We start from the raw sequence: 19,785 nt of genomic DNA, 5'->3' as shown, positions 1-19,785 counted from the left end.
CAAAACACAAATATTAAATATGAATGTGAACACAAATGATAACTCAATTCACTGTCATTGGTCATGGTCACCTTCAGGCATGTACCTCTGCTATTCCATTTTTTTTTAATTTTCTGCATTTCATAGGCTGCTTTCATTATTAGCACATTTTCCTCTGTATGTCGGATCATAGTGCTTTCTTGTTCCTCTCTAATTAATGATAAATGGAGACCTCTCAAGTTAGATGAGACTCCTGCCTCCCTAACTGGAGTTTCTTAGGAGTATAGCAAAAACCGCTTAAGAATGACTCGAATCAAACCTTGCTACTCCCATGTAAGCAGTTTCCATTCAAACCCCCCATTTGAAGAGTAAGGATTGAGCACTAAAAAAAGTAAATGTAGGTACTGAGAATTCCTGTATGAACCTCATCTCTAATCCACATCCCTCTCAAAAATGAACATTGACATTTTATGGCTTCCTTGTCTGTGCATGAGACTTCTACACCATGCCATCTGTCTTTCCCAATGCTCTACTGAATATTTGGTCTAATATATTGTATGATGAAGCAAAATAGAAAATAACGTACTCAATTTTTTTCCTATTTTCTCAAAACTATGTACGATGTGGTAATTTCTGACTACCCATTCGTTCCCTCTCCTCATGGCTCCAGATTCTACTAACCACTTGCAAAATCTTCAGTGGAGGAATCTTCGGAATCTTCAGAATCTCCACTGAAGATTCTGCAAGTCTTTAGTAGAATTTGTTTTTCTTTTGGAAGGTGGCATAACTTTTCCTCTATTCCTGATTAATTCCTCGTGCATTTTCTCCACAAAGATTCATATATATGTTAATTTTCTCCACAAAGATCCATATACGTGTATACACACATATATAAACATACACACACATATACACACATATATATACACATATATACACAGATATATATATTTACACACATATAATAGTTGTATATCTGTTATAATTAATATACCATATGGCACCTCTGAGCTTTTCAGAGATTTATAAAATGTGGTCAGAAAAATTCCAAGATGTGGGCCAATTCAAATTGTTCCCTGTAAGTTGCACAGCTTGCTTACTTTCCTTTGGTCTCTGCTTCTTATTCTTCATGTGCTCATGGTGTATTCTGAGAAAGACATCTAACATGAAATTACATGCAACTCTATTTTTTTCTAAGAAGTCTACCCATAATTATGTCTATAATTATGGGTAACATTGGTAAATATTTCTGGGGTGTTCAGCATAGGAATGTTTTCATGCATCCATAGGTCTTTGCCATCTCTTCAGTGCTCTGACACTCAGATTCATTGTTTCCATGACCATCTTCACTGTTACGACCTTGTAGTCATTGCACAATCCTTTGGCAATCTGGGCACAAATCTCATCCCAAGGGCATAGTTGGTTGCCTGCCAAAAATCAATTTCCTAGTCCACGTTCCTTCACAGACCCTGGTGGTGTTCAGGCATCCTCCTCTCCTCCTTGTAACCTTGTAATTGGTTCAGAGATGAGCATCCTTAAGCTCATTTAATGAAGGAGCAGATTGTTGAGAGCATCTGTGAAAGGACCTGTCTGGCTCTCAACCAGGAGTCACAAGAAATCAAATTTTGTTCAGCTGAGCATAAATTTCCCACCATAAGTAGATAGCAGAAGCACAAGACAAATAGAATCTAGCTTGAGGGAAATATGGAGGAAAATGACCAGCTAAATGTAAAGCTTAACTTACTTTTGGACTTCTTTTTGTTTTTAAGAGCCATTTTTTTCCCCTGATTTTTGAGCACACTTGAGTTTAGAAACCTAAAATATCCCAAAATGTATATCTGCCATTAAATATTTAGTAGTGCATTGTTGAGTTTACCAAAGGCATGGATATAACTCTTTTGGAGTGTCAGCATTCTAAAATCATATCCCAAAAGGCCTGTAAACACCTGAAGATTCTTGGCTTAGCACGAATAATTGAAAGTATGGAAGAAAGTGAGAGCTGTTTAAATATTTCAAAGCCATTCCAAAGAGATGCTCTCTTAGTCTGCTTAGGTTGCCATAACGAAATACCATGAACTGGTGGCATAAGCAACTGAAATTGCTTTTCTCACAGTTCTGGAGACTGGAAGTTCAAAATTAAGGTGGCAACAGGACCAGGGCCTGTTGAGTGGTTTCTCTTTGGGTTGTGAATTGTTGACTGTCACTATGTCTTCACGTGGCTTTTTCTCGATGTATTTGCTCAGAAAGAGAAAACTCTGCTGTCTCTTCCTCATCTTATAAGGGCCTTAATCTCATCATAACAGCCCCATCCTCATGACCTCATCTAACTCCATTACTTTCTAAAGACTCTGTCTCCAAATATCATCACATGAATATTAAGGCTTTAATGTATGAATTTTGGAGAAACACAATTCAGGCCATAGCAGGTGCTTTCTGTTGGTCCAGGTAATCTAAATTTACTAATGTCTTTAGTCACTCCAGTTTATCATTTATTATTGATTGATTACAAAAATGGCAGCAAGCTTTTATCTCTCTTTGTATCCAGTCTCTGCATTATGACTTTGCACCTTCTCCAGACAACTATAGTCTGTGTCCCCACCTTTTGATTCTGGTATAACATTTTACCAATAAATGCAGCAGAATTGAGAATGTGTCATCCATGAGCTTAGGCTTCAAACAGCTTTCTTGTTTCTGTTGTTGCTTTTGGAGCCCTGTCAATGTCATGAGCAATGTTAGCCCCACAAAGTTAATTACAACAGAGCAGATACCAGTAGTCTCAGTACAGACTGACTTCCACCAACCTATTGTTATTGAGTTCTCAGATATATAAGCATAGATCAGCCAGATTTGGCTCAATCATGAGAAATAATAAATAATTATTGTTTTAATCTGCTAAGTTTTGATGTGGTTTTTACTCAACAATAGCTGATTGATGGAGTATGTCTTATTGATTCCCCCCATATGTACACTTCTTCCAAAAGTTATTGTAGGGAGTCATTACATACTGGAATTACAGAACTACATTTATGTATTATCATGTTTACTGTGGCTAATCAACCTATAAATTATAGGTAAACTTAATGCATTCTAAATTATTCTTATTAACAAGATGTATTATACTATATTATATATTGTCTGGAAGCTTATTTTTTTGTCTTTAACTTCCTTAACATTAACATCGATAATGTAGAGGCAGTTTTGTTTGTTTTATTTTAATCCATTGTCTTTTCATCACTTTTATTTAATCATTAAAAATTATTGACTATTATTTCTTTAAGTTTTAATTCTGAGACTAGCAAAACATGGGATGTGTCAACACTACTTCTCTATGTCTTCTTACTTTACTATGATAGTATCAATCATTATAACTTCTCAATACTTTCTAGATGGTTTTTCCAACTGGACATTCCAGTTCATTATTCACCTCCCCTTCCATGTTCTCTCTACCTTCATCTTATTATTTTTTTTCATGTTACCGTATTCACTGATATCAGTGAAGGATGATTTGCTCTTAATTAAGATTTTGCTGAACAAAGATGCAGTGAAGGGAGATGCAGTCAGGGACATCTTTTCCAAGCCACCTCTGAGCCTGAAGCTTATACAATTAAAAAATATATGGAGAATAAATACACATATTTTACCTTTATGAATTTATTGCACACGAATGGTCATGAGAAGACTGCTAACGTCGCATCCGGGTCTTTGGAAAGCACCAGTGCAAATGAGGAATATACTAGCCTAAACTTTGGTAAGTTGATGTCTCTGAATAGAACTTGAGGCTTCTATTTTTCCTCTATGACTGACTCTAAGCATGTCATGCCTGAAAGTTTACTCACAGTTTTGTTCTGAATGCTGAGTAAGGCCCTGCGTTCATCCCACTTCTGTATCTCTAGGGAGCACGTTAGTATTCCATTCTGAATTGATGAGAAATTGAATCCATGGGGTGCTTTGCAGACAGCATGTAGCTGAAGAAAACAATAGTTTTCTTTCCTTGGTTTCCCTTTGCCAATAAGGATTATTTCCTTGCTGAAACAATGTTGCTAATGATGTTGTTCTGTGTAGCCTATGTATTTTGGAGTAGAAAAATAATGTAAGACCCCCGGGGTGAAATTTTCCTGCACTGAGGTCAATAAATAAATAAATAAACCTGACATACATACATTAGTGTACAAACACTAATGCTTTACTTAAACTGAAAAGAGTCTCTCCAAAGACTTTAAAGGTGCTGATATTTAACAGATAACAAAACTATTTGTTAAAATTTCAGAAGAGGCAGTAAGAGTGATCTATTTTCTGATTAATTAACCCTATCTAAAATATAAAATCCAGATTGAAACAACAAATCCAGGGTTACCATATTCAAAATGAAATTTTGCTCTGGCTTAACACTCTTAACATCATATAGAATATAAAATTATCTTATCTGTTTTTACTTACAAGCATTTGCTCGCACATATTGATATACTTATCTGGGGAAATTACACCACCAAAACCTTCCACATATAGAGTAACTACTTTTATAATGAAATGATAAATTATATAGTATTTCCATTTTAATTACAGAAAAGTTTCTGGGGATGTGTTGCCATGGCTGGAAATGCAACATCATATAAGGCATAAAACTATAATCATTTCACATCTTCTCTGGGTCACCATAAGATTTTCTGTATATTATTGAATCTTTGTGCAGACAACAATCTTGGTGCAAATTAAACCCCGGGGATAAGTAGAAGGGACACTAACATCGCTCACCTGAATGATGCAAAGCACCGGTGACATTGTGGACAGTATTTAGGTAAGGATGTTTTTTTCCATCCTTGTTTTTATAAATGAAAACATTTCCATCTTTCCGTCTTTGTGAATTGATACATATTGATTGTACATATTTATGGGGTTCATGTGATGTTTCGACGCATGCATACAATGCATAGTGGCCAAATCGTGGTAATTAGTATATCCACTACCTCCAACATTTATTTCGTCTGTATGCGTTGGGGACATTTTAAGTCTTCTTCTGAATATTTTGAAATAGGCAATAAATTATTGCTAAGTATAATCACTCTTGTGTGCTATTGAACACTAGAACTTATCGCTTCTATATAACTCTATATGTGCACCCATTCGCCAATATCTATCTTCATCCTGCCTCCTTCCCAGCCTCTGTTAACCATCATTCTACTCTCTACCTTCCTGAGATAAGACTTTTTAGCTCCCACAAATGAGTGAGAATGTGCAATATTTGTCTTTCTATGCTTGGCTTGTTTCACTTAACATAAGGACCTATTGTTTCATTCATGTTTCTGCAAATAACATGATTTGATTCTTTTTATGGCTCTGTAGTATTCCTTTGTGTATATATACCATATTTTCTTTATCCATTTATTTGTTAATGAACACTTATGAGCCACAATTTTTTTAATGAGTGATTTAGATGACTTGCATCAAAACTACTTGGAGTGTTTACTTTTACAAAACCATATTGAGTCTTGATATAGACACGGTAAATCAGAATATCTGAATGTAAGATTTACAAGTTAACTTTTAAACATTTTTTAGTATTTTATATGTGTATATACGTGTGTGTGTATGTATATATATATATATGTGTATATATATATATATATAGAAGGGAAAACTATGAACCCTAGAATATGAGTCCTTGAATATGAGTCACTAATGTATGTATGTGTGTACATATGTATATATACCATTTCTATAATTAAATATTTGTCTTTGAGAATTATGTAAATATAAATGTGTGCAAGCAGGTTTGGTTCACTATTTTCTTACTAAAAAGTCATAAAAATACCCATTCATTTTTATTATAAAAGGTATTAATATCTCAAAGAAGACTATGTCAGGATATCAAAGCTGACTCTTAATTTTTCTTTTATTCTTAAATTTTTGGACTTTGGGAGACAAATAAAATTTCTGTGTTCTAGAGTTTTAAAAATGAGGAACACTTCTAATTTCACCTACTCAGGTGGCTGAGGCATGAGAATTACTTGAATCCTGGAGGCAAAGGTTGCAGTGAGGCTAGATTACACCACTAAACTCCACCATAGGCAACAGAGCAATATTGTCTCAAAAAAAAAAAAAAAATGAGGAAGGTCAGTTTAGAATCTAAATCAGACAGGTCTCTGTAGATAGGGATAGAAAGGACAGGTATATACTACCAAAGTTCCAGGATGATAATATGGTATTTTCTTGGAGGATACTAGAAACTTGATAATAGTGGAGAAATGCTAAGAACAGAGTTTCGCTCAGAAGGACTCATATTCAAGGGTTCATAATTTTCCCTTCATTTTTTCCTCTTTTGTCCTTTTGGACATTTCTAGAAAGATATACATATATAGATATGGATAGATAATTTTCCTGTTTGTCATTCTACTTTCTTTTAATAATTCTTAACTGTTCAAAATGTTTTAGATTTCTGTGTTTCCTTATTATTTAAACTCAAGCGATGGAGTGGCAGAAAAAACCAACTCTTCCATTATGTACTTCAGTACACTCTTGTACTGCAGTGTGTGCAGGCATGGGGCAGTACACTTTCCAGGGGATTTATAAGACAGTATAAAATAAATAGCAACCAAACCAAATTAGCAGTGTTTGGAGGCAAAAATGGAAACATTTAGGGAAACATACAACATAAATAGATTGCTGTTGAATGAATGACTAGCAGGATAGTTGAGACAAAGCCCCCTTTCACATAATTCTAACAACGTTACAATGTTACTGGAGGAATTCAACCCCATGTTTAGGAAGAGGTTAATATTTGATAAATTGCCTACACATCTCTCCATCTCTCTATGAAAATATTTTATTTTACTTGAGATGATAATATAAACAATTATTTTCAGGAGTTACAAAATATATTAATTGTATAATTTTTTTGGTAGTAACTTAAGGTGAAACTTGCTCAATAGGGGAAAAGTAGCTGTCATAGGAGCCTAAATAGTGGAGTAGGCTTCTGCTGCCATAAGCCACCAAGATTTATAAAGAGAAGAAATAGTCATGGCATCTGTTTGCTCAACTAACAACATTAAATTTCTATGTGCAATATTGGTAATGATGCATCTAAACCTTATGTAGTAAATAATTTATTAATCTTTTAGGGTGTCAGAGTTTTTTGGCTTTAGTCTAGGTAGAAAGGTCATAGAGTAAGTAGACAGCCTATACGTTTAATGAATATTTGTATTTGCGATGGCTCACGCTTGTGATCCCAGCACTTTGGGAGGCCGAGATGAGTGAATCAGGAGGTCAGGAGTTTGAGACCAGCCTGGTCAGTATGGTTAAACCCTGTCTCTACTAAAAATACAAAAAATTACCTGGGTGTGGTGGTGCGTGTCTGCAGTGCCAGCTACTTGGGAGGCTGAGGCAGAAGAATCTCTTGAACCTGGGAGGCAGAGGTTGCAGTGAGCCGAGATCACGCCATTGCACTCCAGCCTGGGCAACAGAGTGATACTCCGCCTCAAAAAAAAAAAAAAAAAAAAAAAAAAGCAAAGGGTGTCGCCTGTAATCCCAGCATTTTGGGAGGCCGAGGCAGGCGGATCACTTGAGGCCAGGAGTTCGAAACCAGCCTGGCCAACATGGCAAAACCTCGTGTCTACTAAAAATACAAAAAATTAGCTGCGCGTGGTGGCGGACGCCTGTAATCCCAGCTACTTGGGAGGCCGAGACAGAAGAATCGCTTGAACCCGGGAGGCGGAGGTTGCAGTGAGCCGAGATCACGCCGTTGCACTCCAGCCTGGGCGACAAAGACTCCGTTTCAAAACAAAAACAAAAACAAAAACAAAAAACAAAACAAAAAACCAAAAATTAGCCGGCGGGCACCTGTAATCCCAGCTACTCGGGAGGCTGAGGAAGGAGAATCGCTTGATCCCGGGAGGCAGAGGTTGCAGTGAGCTGAGATTACGCCACTGTACTGCAGCCTGGGCGACAGAGGCTCTGGCTTTAAAAAAAAAAAAAGGGAAAGGATGTTACAGAAACTCCAGATACTACTCCCCTTCAGTGGTCTGAGTTGCGCGGCGCTTTTCCGCCTGTCCGGCAGGGGGCACCGCGCAGAAAGCCGCAGTCCCTCTGCGGAAGGCGCCGCTCTTGGCTTCGGCGGCGCCGCTGTAGCTTGGAGGCGGTGCTTCCTCCAGCATTTGCCGCGAGTTGTTGGCAAGTTCCCCTGCAGTTGTTTGGGCTGTCGCTGTGGCTGGTTCTGCGGTGTGCGGCCAGCCATGGAGCGCTCTGGGCCCAGCGAAGGTGGGTTTCATGAAGCGAGTCCGGGCGGGGTGGGCCGTGTCGGGGGAGCTGGGGCGCCGCACTAACTAGGCCGCCTCTCTTTTCCTCTTGCTCCAGTGACAGGCTCAGACGCATTGGGACCGGACCCGCAGCTTGCGGTAACCATGGGCTTCACGGGGTTCGGTGAGTGACTGCCCCAGGCAGAGACCCTCTTCCTTTTGCAGAGGTTTGAAGAGCCGCAGAGTGGGAGGGGAGATCGAGCTGTCAACTCGGAATTACTGTAGCTCGGGTGCATACCTTGCAGTTTGTCAATATTCTTCTCCCATTTGTCTTCTATTCTGTGTATCCGTTGGAACCAACTCAGGTGACAGTTATGAGAGTCCTGGAGAGAGAGGAAGAGAAAGGATTTTTCTAATTTTAAGTCACCAATAATGCTAAAATGAACATTTTTGTAAATAACAGCATTTCTACGAGGATTTTTAACAATATGTAATTCTGTAGGGTAGATTTCTAAAAGAGAGCCTAGTTTATTCAGAAGTATAAATACTTAAAAAGCTGAAAAATTGGATATGTGCCTTTTAAAGCTTCTTGATGCTTACTGCCGTAATACCCATCAAAAAACTTGTTTCAGGTTATACCAAAGTTAACAGAATTTAAGAATGCCATTTTTACCATATCCGTACCAACACAGAGTAGGTATTATTATTTAAAAAGAAAATTATTTAAAAAATGAAAACAAAACTTTAGTAGACTGATACATGAAAAATGATTTCTCTTTATTTTGCATTTTAAAATTATAAATGCTGTTCATCCAAACATTGGGATTCTAACTTCCCTGAACCTTTTCTCAAGGTCTTCTTGTTCTCTTTTGAGCAGCATGTATTAATTCTATGATAGTAATTAAACAGTAGACTTACACATATTGGCCTTGGGTTGTGTTCACACATACTAGTTCTGTAGTTTTTCTATTCATTCTTTTTTTTTGGGAGACGGAGTCTCGCTCAGTCGCCCAGGCTGGAGTGCAGTGGCAAGATCTCGGCTCACTGCGAGCTCTGCCTCCTGGATTCACGCCATTTTCCCGCCTCAGCCTCCCGAGTAGCTGGGACTATAGGCGCCCGCCACCTCGCCTGGCTAATTTTTTTTGTATTTTTAGTAGAGACGGGGTTTCACCGTGTTAGCCAGAATGATCTCGATCTCCTGACCTCGTGATCCGCCCGTCTCGGCCTCCGAAAGTGCTGGGATTACAGGCGTGAGCCACCGCGCCCAGCCTTTTCTATTTTTTTATTTTTTGAGATGGAATCTCGCTCTGTCACCCAGGCTGGAGTGTACTAGTGCGATCTTGGCTCACTGCAGCCTCCTCCTCCCAGGCTTAAGCCATCCTCCCACCTTAGTCTCCTGAGTAGCTGGGACCACAGATATGTGCCACCACACCTGGCTAATTTTTTATACTTTTGGTAGAGACGAGGTTTCACCATGTTGCCCAGGCTGATCGATCTCCTGAGCTCAAGCAATCCGCCCACCTGAGCCTCTCAAAGTGATTACAGGCATGAGCCACCCCACCCGGTATAAATCCTTCATTTTAGTACATCATTCCTTTACTCAGGAATGAGAAAGGTGTCCATATGTTTGTGCCAAATAGGGGAAAATTTTAAGAGTTTTGATAAAGTTACTGGGGGAGGAGGAGAATGTTTCCATGCTCAACAGTTCCTTGTTATAGGGCTGAGATTTCTGTTTCCCTCTTAGCTCCTTAAAGTACCTGCATTACTTCTCATGTTGCCCCTTTCGTCTTCAAGCCAACTATAATGCCTCAAATTCTTCTCAAACATTGGATCTCTCTGACTTCTTCCGCCATAGCTGTTGTGCATCTTTGCCTTTAAGGGCCAACTAGGATAGTTTCCCTATTTAAAAGTCCATAACCTTAATTACATTTGTAAAGGGTAACTTTTGGGACATTCTGCATTCTGCCTCCCACGTTAGTGTTGTTGTTTCATAGGGTAGGGATCTAGAGGAGGATGGGAAAGTTGCCTGGTTAATAGTACTTAGTGAAGGGATTGTCATCAGAAGTTTTCTGTGACTCAGACTCCTTCTGTGATATTTTATGGTTATATTGGAGCCATGCTATAAACTAGACAAAGTAAGTGTTTATTGATCAGTATTGATCACCTAAAGTTTGGCCAACTTACTGCAAGACAATCACAGTCTCCCATTTGTTCATCTTTTAGGTAAAAAACCTCGCACATTTGACTTGGAAGCAATGTTTGAACAAACTCGAAGAACAGCTGTGGAAAGAAGTCGCAAAACACTGGGTAAGAAGTTCAGATATCTGTCGTTTTATTGGTTTAAGTACTATGTATACCTCATGCAAGTATATTAAAAAAGAGAAAAGAATGTTGGCTGGGCGCCGTGGCTCACGCCTGTAATCCCAGCACTTAGGGAGGCCAAGGCAGGCAGATCACCTGAGGTCAGAAGTTTGAGACCAGCCTGGCCAACATGGTGAAACCCCATCTCAACTAAAAATACAATAATTAGTTGGGCATGGTACAGGGGCCTGTAATCCCAGCTAGTCGTGCGGCTGAGGCAGTAGCTTCGGTTGAAGTCGGGAGGCGGAGGTTGCAGTGAGCTGATATCCCCCCATTGCACTCCAGCCTGGGGGACAAGAGTGAAATTCCATCTCAGAGAACAAAGAAAAAAAGAATGTTGTTATGCTACTTGTCACTGTTGGTTTTTTTTTTTTTTTTTTTTTTGAGATGGAGTCTCACCCTGTTGCCCAGACTGGAGTGCAATGGCATGATCTCGGCTCACTGCAGCCTCCACCTCCCCAGTTGAAGCGATTCTCCTGCCTCTGCCTCCCGAATAGCTGGGACTACAGGCACATGCCACCATGCCCGGCTAATTTTTTGTATTTTTAGTAGAGATGGGGTTTCACTGTGTTGGCCCGGCTGGTTTTGAACTCCTGACCTTGTGATCCACCTACCTTGGCCTCCCAAAGTGCTGGGATTACAAACGTGAACCACCGTGCCCTGCTTTTTGTTTTTTGGTTTTTTTTTTTTTTTTTTTTTGAGATGGAGTCTTGCTTTATTGCTGGGCTGGAGTGCAGGGGTGCGATCTTAGCTCACTGCAACTTCTACCTCCCCGGTTCAAGCAATTTTCCTGCCTCAGCCCCCCAAGTAGCTGGGACAACAGGTGTACGCCACCACGCCCAGCTAATTTTTGTATTTTTAGTAGAGATGGGGTTTCACCATGTTGGCCAGGATGGTCTTGATCTCTTGATCTTGTGATCTGCCTGCCTCCTAAAGTGCTGGGATTACAGGTGTGAGCCACCGCACCCAGCCCAATTTATCATTTTAAAACCAACAATGAGCCAGTTGTAGTGGCTCATGCCTGTAATCCCAGCATTTTGGGAGGCTGAGGTGGGTGAATCACCTAAGGTCAGAAGTTCGAGACCAGCCTGGCCAACATGGTGAAACCCCGTCTTGACTGAAAATAGAAAAACTATCCGGGTGTGATGGTGGGCACCTGTAATCCCAGCTACTAGGGAGGCTGAGGCAGGAGAATCGCTTGTACCTGGGAGGCAGAGGTTGTGGTGAGCTGAGATCGCACCATTGCACTCCAGCCTGGGCGACAAGAGCAAAACTCCATCTCAAAATAAATAAAATAAAATAAAATAAAATAAAATGGGCGACAAGGGCAAAACTCCATCTTAAAATAAAATAAGATACAATAAAATATAAAGTATAAAACAAAATAACTGAAATAAAAAATAAAATGTTGTACAGCAGCAATATCCAGTATTTGGCAGTGTGCCTGACAAAAAATATTTTCAGTCTTTGGAAGAAAACTTTTTTGTGGCGAAAAGAAAGCCATCTACATGTACTATTTTTTGAAAAAACCCTTCATTATTTGTTTTATTTGAGACGGAGGCCTGCTCTGTCACCCAGGCTGGAGTGCAATGGCGCGATCTCAGCTCACTGTGACCTCCGCCTCTTGGGTTCAAGTGATTCTCTTGCCTCAGCCTCCTGAGTAGCTGGGATTACAGGTGACCACCACCACGCCTGGCTAAATTTTTTGTATTTTTAGTGGAGACGGGGTTTCGCCATGTTGGCCAGGCTGGTCTCGAACTTGTGACCTCAGGTGATCCATCTGCCTCGGCCTCCCAAAGTGCTGGGATTACAGGTGTGAACAACCATGCCAAGCCAAAACCCATCATTATTATTATTGTTATTATTGTTATTTTTTTGAGATGGCGTCTCGCTCTGTCGCCCTGGCTGGAGTGCAGTTGTGCGATCTTGGCTCACTGCAAGCTCTGCCTCCCGGGTTCACGCCATTCTCCCGCCTCAGCCTCTGGAGTAGCTGGGACTACAGGTGCCTGCCAACACACCTGGCTAATTTTGTTTTTGTATTTTTAGTAGAGATGGGGTTTCACCATGTTAGCCAGGATGGTCTCGATCTCCTGACCTCGTGATCCACTCGCCTTGGCCTCCCAAAATGCTGGGATTACAGGTGTGAACCACTGCACCCAGCAAAACCCTTCATTATTATGTGAAATTTCAAACACGGAAGTATAGTCATGAACTACCATGTACTTATCAATCATATTTAACTACTGTAACAGTTCATGGCTAGCGTTACTTCTGTTTCCCCTTTCAGATGATTTCGAAGCAAATCTTGGACATCATTTTACTCATAAATATTTTTGTATATACCTTAAAACAATAAGGATTGTTTTAAAAAAAAGCTTAGCCAAGATACATGTAAGAGATAGGAAAAACCAAGTTGTTTCCTATCCTCTCACACTCCTCTCAGTACTTTCCCCTCCTTTTTTTTTTTTTTTTTTTTTAAATTTGAGACAGGGTCTCACTGCTGTTGCTTAGACAGGTGCGCAGTGGCATGACCTTGCCTCACTACAGACTCCACTTCCCGGGCTCAGGTAATCCTCCCACCTCAGCCTCCCAAACAGTTGGGACTATAGGTTGGTGCTACCACACTCCACTAATTTTTTGTATTTTTAGTTGAGATAGATTTCACCATGTTGGCTGGGCGCGGTGGCTCATGCCTGTAATCCCAGCACTTTGGGAGGGGCAGATCACGAGGTCAGGAGATTGAGACCATCCTGGCTAACATGGTGAAACCCCGTCTCTACTAAAAATACAAAAAATTAGCTGGGCATGGTGGCGGGCGCCTGTAGTTCCAGCTACTTGGGAGGCTGAGGCGGGAGAATGGCGTGAACCCCAGAGGCAGAGCTTGCAGTGAGCCGAGATCTTGCCTCTGCACTCCAGCCTGGGCGACAGAGTCAGACTCTTGTCTCAAATTAAAAAAAAAAAAAAAAAAAATTCACCATGTTGTCCAGGCCAGTCTTGAATTCCTGGGCTCAAGTGATCCACCTGTCTTGGCCTCCCAAAGTGCTAGGATTACAGGTGTGAACCAGTACTTTATTTCTGACACCAGATATGTAGGAGTTTTCCCCCACACATCAACCAGTTCTCCAACTGGGTATCCGGTAACTCACCTTAATTCTGACACCGTCTGCCTGGAGACTACCACAAGACTGCCTTCACTCAGACACTAATCTCAATTCACAGGTTGTGACCAGTGCTTCTAATCTACTGGCTATAAATCAGGGTTCCCATGACCACTCTTTTTGCTTTGATAATTAGCTAGGACGGCTCACAGGGAAACATTTTACTTATGTTTAACAGTTTATTATAAAGAATATTATAAATGATACAGATGAACAGCCAGATGAAGTAATGCATTGGGCAAGGTATGCGGTGGCAGAGGTGCAGAGCTTCTGTGCCCTCTCTGGGTGCACCAACTCCCCAGCATCCCCCTGTGTTCAACTACCCTGAAGCTAATCACATCTAGTGGTTCAGGAGTGTCTAGGCTGGGTGCAGTGGCTCACACCTATAATCCCAGCACTTTGGGGGACCAAGGTAGGAGGATCACTTGAGCCCAGGAGTTTGAGACAAACCTGGGCTAACACAGTGAGATCCCATTCAAAAAATCTTATAAAAATTAGCTGGGCATGGCGGCGCACACCTGTAGTCCCAACTACTTGGGAGCCTGAGGTGAGAGGGTCAGTTGAGCCCAGAGGTTGAGGCTGCAGTGAGCTATGATCATGCCACTGCATCACAGCCTGAGTAAAAAGCAAGAGCCTGTCTCAAAAAAAAAAAAAAAAAATTTCTATAGATCTTAATTTCCAGCTTCCCCAGAGATTGGTGGGTGGGGATGAAAGTTCCAATTATCTAACCCGTCAGTTTTTTTAGTGAGCAGCAGTCCCATCCTGAGGCCTAGGGATCCCACACTAAGTCACTTCAATAGCATAAACTTAGGTGGGATCCAAAGGGGCTTCTAATGAATAACAAAAGACAACTCCTATCACTCAGGAAATTCCAAGTGTTTCAGAAGCTCTGTAGCAGGAACCTGAAACAAAGACCAGATATATATATATTTTTTTGAGACAGAGTCTCGCTCTGTCGCCCAGACTGGAGTGCAGTGGTGTGATCTAGACTCACTGCAAGCTCCGCCTCCCGGGTGCACGCCATTCTCCTGTCTCAGCCTCCTGAGTAGCTGGGACTATAGGCACCGGGCACCATGCCTGACTAATTTTTTTTTTTTTTTGTATTTTTAGTAGAGACGAGGTTTCACCCTGTTAGCCAGGATGGTCTCGATCTCCTGCCCTCATGATCCGCCCCCCTCAGCCTCCCAAAGTGCTGGGATTACAGGAGTGAGCCACCGCACCTGGCCAAATATATTTCATATTATGCCACAGTATCATCACATCAAAAAACAATTTTAATATCCTCAAATGGTAGACAAAGACATGCTATCTGAGGCATTTACAAATGTTTTAAACAATTTAGTGAATGTTTGTACTATCACAGTATAGGTACCTTGTATTTACCATTTTAAGCATATAATACAACATGTTTTGAACAAGGATTGTCTTATTTGGCTATGTCGGCTTTTTGTTGTTATTTACTTATTTATTTTTTTGAGTTTCCCAGGCTGGAGGGCAATGGTGCAATCTAGGCTCACTGCAACCTCCGCCTCCTGGTTCAAGCAATTCTCCTGCCTCAGCCTCCCCAGTAGCTGGGATTATAGGCACGTGCCACCACCACCTGACTAACTTTTGTATTTTTAGTAGAGACAGGGTTTCACCATGTTGGCCAGGCTGATCTCAAACTCTTGAAATCAAGTGATCCGCCTGCCTCAACCTCCCAAAGTGAAGCTTTTTATTTTTAATTTTTTTATTTTCAATTTTTGTGGGTACATAGTAGATGTATATATTTGTGGGTATGTAAGTTTTATAGCCCCTAGTACTTTGCTTTGTAAAATAGGTTCTCAGTAATATTTTGAGAATATTAAATTGAATTTAGACCTGTAATACTGTCTTGTTAAAAAATGAAATCTTGCTGCTTTGGAGAATGTTTTAAAATGGCACAATCTGGGCTGGGCATGGTGGCTCACGCCTGTAATCCCAACACTTTGTGAGCCTGAGGTCAGTGGGTCACCTGAAATCAGGAGTTTGAGATCAGCCTGGCCAACGTGATGAAACCCTGTCTCTACTAAAGATACAAAAATTAACCGGGTGTGGGTGGCGGGCACCTGTAGTCCCAGTTACTCGGGAGGCTGAGGCAGGAGAATCGCTTGAACCTGGGAGGCGGAGGTTGCAGTGAGCCTAGATCATGCCATTGCACTCCAGCCTGGGCGACGAGAGCAAAACTCTGTCTAAAAAAAAAAAAATGGGCACAATCTGTTGGAAAGAGCTTGGGATTTGGAATTGGGGGACCAAGGTTTAAGGCCCAGCCCCACAGTCTACTAGATGAGTAACATTGGATGGATTTTCCAATTTCTGATCCTTCATAACCCTGTTGTGTGTGTATCATCTACCTTGGAAGTTTCTTGAAGAGATTAAGATGTTGGGTGTAGTAGCTTATAAACAGCAAAGTACTTTATAAATATTATTTTAAATTCTTGTAATTTTTCTTAGTAAAGCATGTATACATTTTACCTAAGAGGAACTTGGGGGGTTATTAAATTTTTAAATTTTTGAAAAATTGTCTCAAGACTATGATCTCCTTTGATTTTTGTGGACAAATTATTGAACTTTCTTGATTTACATCTTTGGACTGCAATTTCTACCTCTGATCTAAACACATGAATCTAAACTGATTATCTCTTTGAAAGATCTACTTAGCTTTAGCATGTAAATAGAAAATACCATTGGGATAATTTATGGAAGTAGTATTCATCATTATATGGGAAGTTATTCATAAGAGTTTTTTTTTTTTTTTTTTTTTTTTAGTGTTCTTCCAGACTTGGCAATTAGATTACATTTAGACTGTGGAATTAAAAGTGATTCCCTGTGAGCTGTCCTAGCAAATTATGAAATTGAAGAGAGGGGTTGTGGGAACCCTAGTTTCCTACCATGAGACAGTTTGACTTACTTTTCTTTAAAAGTTGAAAATTCTCATACGGGCATTATTTATCTCATGCTTGGTATTGGAGTCTTTCCCTGGGTATTGATAGTACACTTGAGGAAACTAAGACTTTGACCCTTTTAATAGCAAGTTTGTCTGTATATGGGGGTATGAGCTGTCTTGGTTGCTAAGTGCACTAGTGGAAAGGATGAATTACTGTAAAACCCCAATAAAATATGTGCTGTGAAGGGTCTGGAAATGATAATGGTACACATTTTTAAAAATGTTTTTTATGTTCTTGAAAGCTATAAGTATGTGTAGGACATATGAAATACAAATTTTTTTTTCTTTTTCTTGAGACAGAGTCTCTCTCTGTCGCCCAGGCTAGAGTGCAATGGGACGATCTCGGCTCACTGCAACCTCCTCCTCCCAGGTTCAAGGAATTCTTCTTCCTCAGCCCCCTGAGTAGCTGGGATTACAGGTGTGCACCACCATGCCCGGCTAATTTTTTGTATTTTTAGTAGAGACGGGGTTTCACCATGCTGGTCAGGCCGGTCTCGAACTCCTGACCTCGTGATCTGCCTGCCGCAGCCTCCCAAAGTGTTGGGATTACAGGCGTGAGCCACCACGCCCAGCTGAAATACAGACTTTTTTTTTTTTAAGAAGTGTTACACTAGGCTGGGGACAGTGGCTCATGTCTGTAATCCTAGTACACTTTGTGAGGCTGAGGCAGGTGGATTGGTTGAGGCCAGGAGTTCGAGACCAGCCTGGCCAACATGGTGAAACCCCGTCTCTACTAAAAATACAAAAATTAGGTGGGCATGGTGACTGGCGTCTATAATCCCAGCTGCTCGGGAGGCTTAGGCAGGAGAATTGCTTGAACCTAGGAGGTGAAGGTTGCAGTGAGCTGAGATTGTGCCACTGCACTGACGCCTGGTGACAGAGTGAGACTCCGTCTCAAAACAAAAACAAAAAGAAAAACTAAGGGAAAAAGAGGGAGGACTGGCATGGTGTGGTGGCTCACATTTGTAAATCTTGAGGCAGGAGGATTGCTTGAGCCCAGGAGTTCAAGACCAGCCTGGGCAACATGGTGAGACCCCTGTCTCTATTAAAAAAATAATAGTAAAAAAGGGGGAAATGGCAGCTGAGTAGGCAGCCTCAATATCTTTTCCTGATTAGTAATATAATTGACTATAAGACCTGAGGGAGAAGATGAGCCTAGAGTACAAATGCTGCTGCTGCCACCCCCCGAGGTCTGGAGGGATTGGCTGAAAAAACAGGGTGAACTAGGAGCTAAGCAGGCCCATTCTTTTTTTTTTTTTTTTTTTTCGTGGAGATGGAGTCTCACTCTGTGGCTCAGGCTGGAGTGTGGTGGTACTATCTCGGCTTACGGCAACCTCTGCCTCCCGGGTTCAAGCGATTCTCCTGCCTCAGTGTCCCGAGTAGCTGGGACTACAGGTGCACACCGCCACGCCTGGCCAATTTTTTGTATTTTAGTAGAGACAGGGTTTCACCATATTGCCCAGGCTGGTCTCGAACTCCTGAACTCGTGCAAGCCACCCGCCTCGGCCTCTCAGAGTGCAAGGATTACAGGTGTGAACCATCACGCCCAGCTTCAGGCCCATTCTTTTTTATTTATTTATTTTTTTTGAGACGGAGTCTTGCTCTGTTGCCCAGGCTGGAGTGCAGTGGTGCCATCTCCGCTCAGTGCAAGCTCTGCCTCCCAGGTTCACGCCATTCTCCTGCCTCAGCCTCCAGAGTAAGCTGGGACTACAGGCGGCTGCCACCACGCCTGGCTAATTATTTTGTATTTTTAGTAGAGACGGGATTTCCCCGTGTTCGCCAAGATGGTCTCAGTCTCCTGACCTCGTGATCCGCCTGCCTGGGCCTCCCAAAGTGCTGGGATTACAGGCGTGAGCCACCGTGCCCGACAGGCCCATTCTTAAATCTGGACACTATGCTTCTTTTTAATTTTTTTCCAGTTTCTAGCATCAGAGTGCAGAATTGTTGACTCTTGACCCGCCTCAGCCGACACAAAAAAGTCAACATGATCTAGCACCGTAATATTTGCCTTTCCTCTTCCTGGAGGGTTTTGTCTTCCATATTTGACATGAAAGACTATGTAGTTCCTTGTTGATGTTTGCTGGGTAAGCTTCTTCCTCATCCTCCATGTCCCAGCAACTAAAGACCCTAAAGAATACAACATTCCACTTGATAAGTGTCCTTTGCTGCTGCCCAACTTGGATTGTATTGTATTTCATTATTAAGTGAAGGAAAAAAATGTTAAAGATTATCTCAGGTTATTGAGGATGGTGGCAATTGAGAATAAAACTATTCATAAATAATACTTTTTCTTCCTAGTGCCCCCACAATTGTAGAGTGAGATTATCAGAGGGAAAAAAGTTAGTATTTTAAATATTTTTTTGTCTTTCTAGAGTAAACAACTCTAGAAAATTAATGTAGTAGTTTTTTTTTTAATATAGTGAAAACAAGTTTATTAGGAAAGTAGAGGAATAAAAGAATGGCTACTTTATAGACAGAGCAGCCTATAATATAAAATTTTTTTTTTTTTTTTTTGGAGACTGAGTCTCACTCAGTCGCCCAGGCTAGAAGGCAGTGGCACGATCTTGGCTCACTGCAAGCTCTGCCTCCCGGGTTCACGCCATTCTCTTGCCTTAGCCTCCTGTGTACCCGGGACTACAGGCGCCCGCCACTACGCCTGGCTAATTTTTTTGTATTTTTAGTAGAGACGGGGTTTCACCGTGTTAGCCAGGATGGTCTCGATCTCCTGACCTCGTGATCCACCTATCTCGGCCTCCCAAAGTGCTGGGATTACAGGCGTGAGCCACCACACCTGGGTAGTATAAATTTTATTATGATTTTGATAGCTAGTCTCTGACCAAAATTCTAGTGTAGGAAATTCAGAAAAAAAGTGCTGTTATTTTTTTTTATTTTTTAATTTTTTTGAGATGATGTTTTGCTCTTGCTGCCCAGGCTGGAGTGCAATGGTGCAATCTCGGCTCACCACAACCTCCACCTCTCGGGTTCAAGCGATTTTCCTGCCTCAGCCTCCCGAGTAGCTGGGATTAAAGGCATGCGCTATCACGCCTGGCTAATTTTTTATTTTTAGTAAGGATGAGGTTTCTCCATGTTGGTC

At 41.2% G+C, this 19,785-nt stretch overlaps 1 protein-coding gene across 1 annotated transcript in view; it reads left to right on the top strand.

Annotated features, from left to right (window-relative positions):
• The first annotated feature begins 6,448 nt into the window (after positions 1-6,448).
• Positions 6,449-19,785, top strand: part of LOC117980327 (uncharacterized) — a 77,444-nt gene continuing 64,107 nt past the window's right edge. Inside the window, exons 1-3 of the mRNA XM_055112493.2 lie at positions 6,449-8,229; positions 8,326-8,391; positions 10,431-10,514. Coding sequence (XP_054968468.1) covers positions 7,956-8,229; positions 8,326-8,391; positions 10,431-10,514 — 424 coding nt within the window. The 5' untranslated portion in view covers positions 6,449-7,955. The remainder of the gene's footprint in view (positions 8,230-8,325; positions 8,392-10,430; positions 10,515-19,785) is intronic.

The sequence above is a fragment of the Pan paniscus genome, chromosome 4 (genome assembly GCF_029289425.2).
Source record: "Pan paniscus chromosome 4, NHGRI_mPanPan1-v2.0_pri, whole genome shotgun sequence".
NCBI lineage: Eukaryota > Metazoa > Chordata > Mammalia > Primates > Hominidae > Pan > Pan paniscus.
This window is presented reverse-complemented; position numbering and strand designations above follow the sequence as displayed.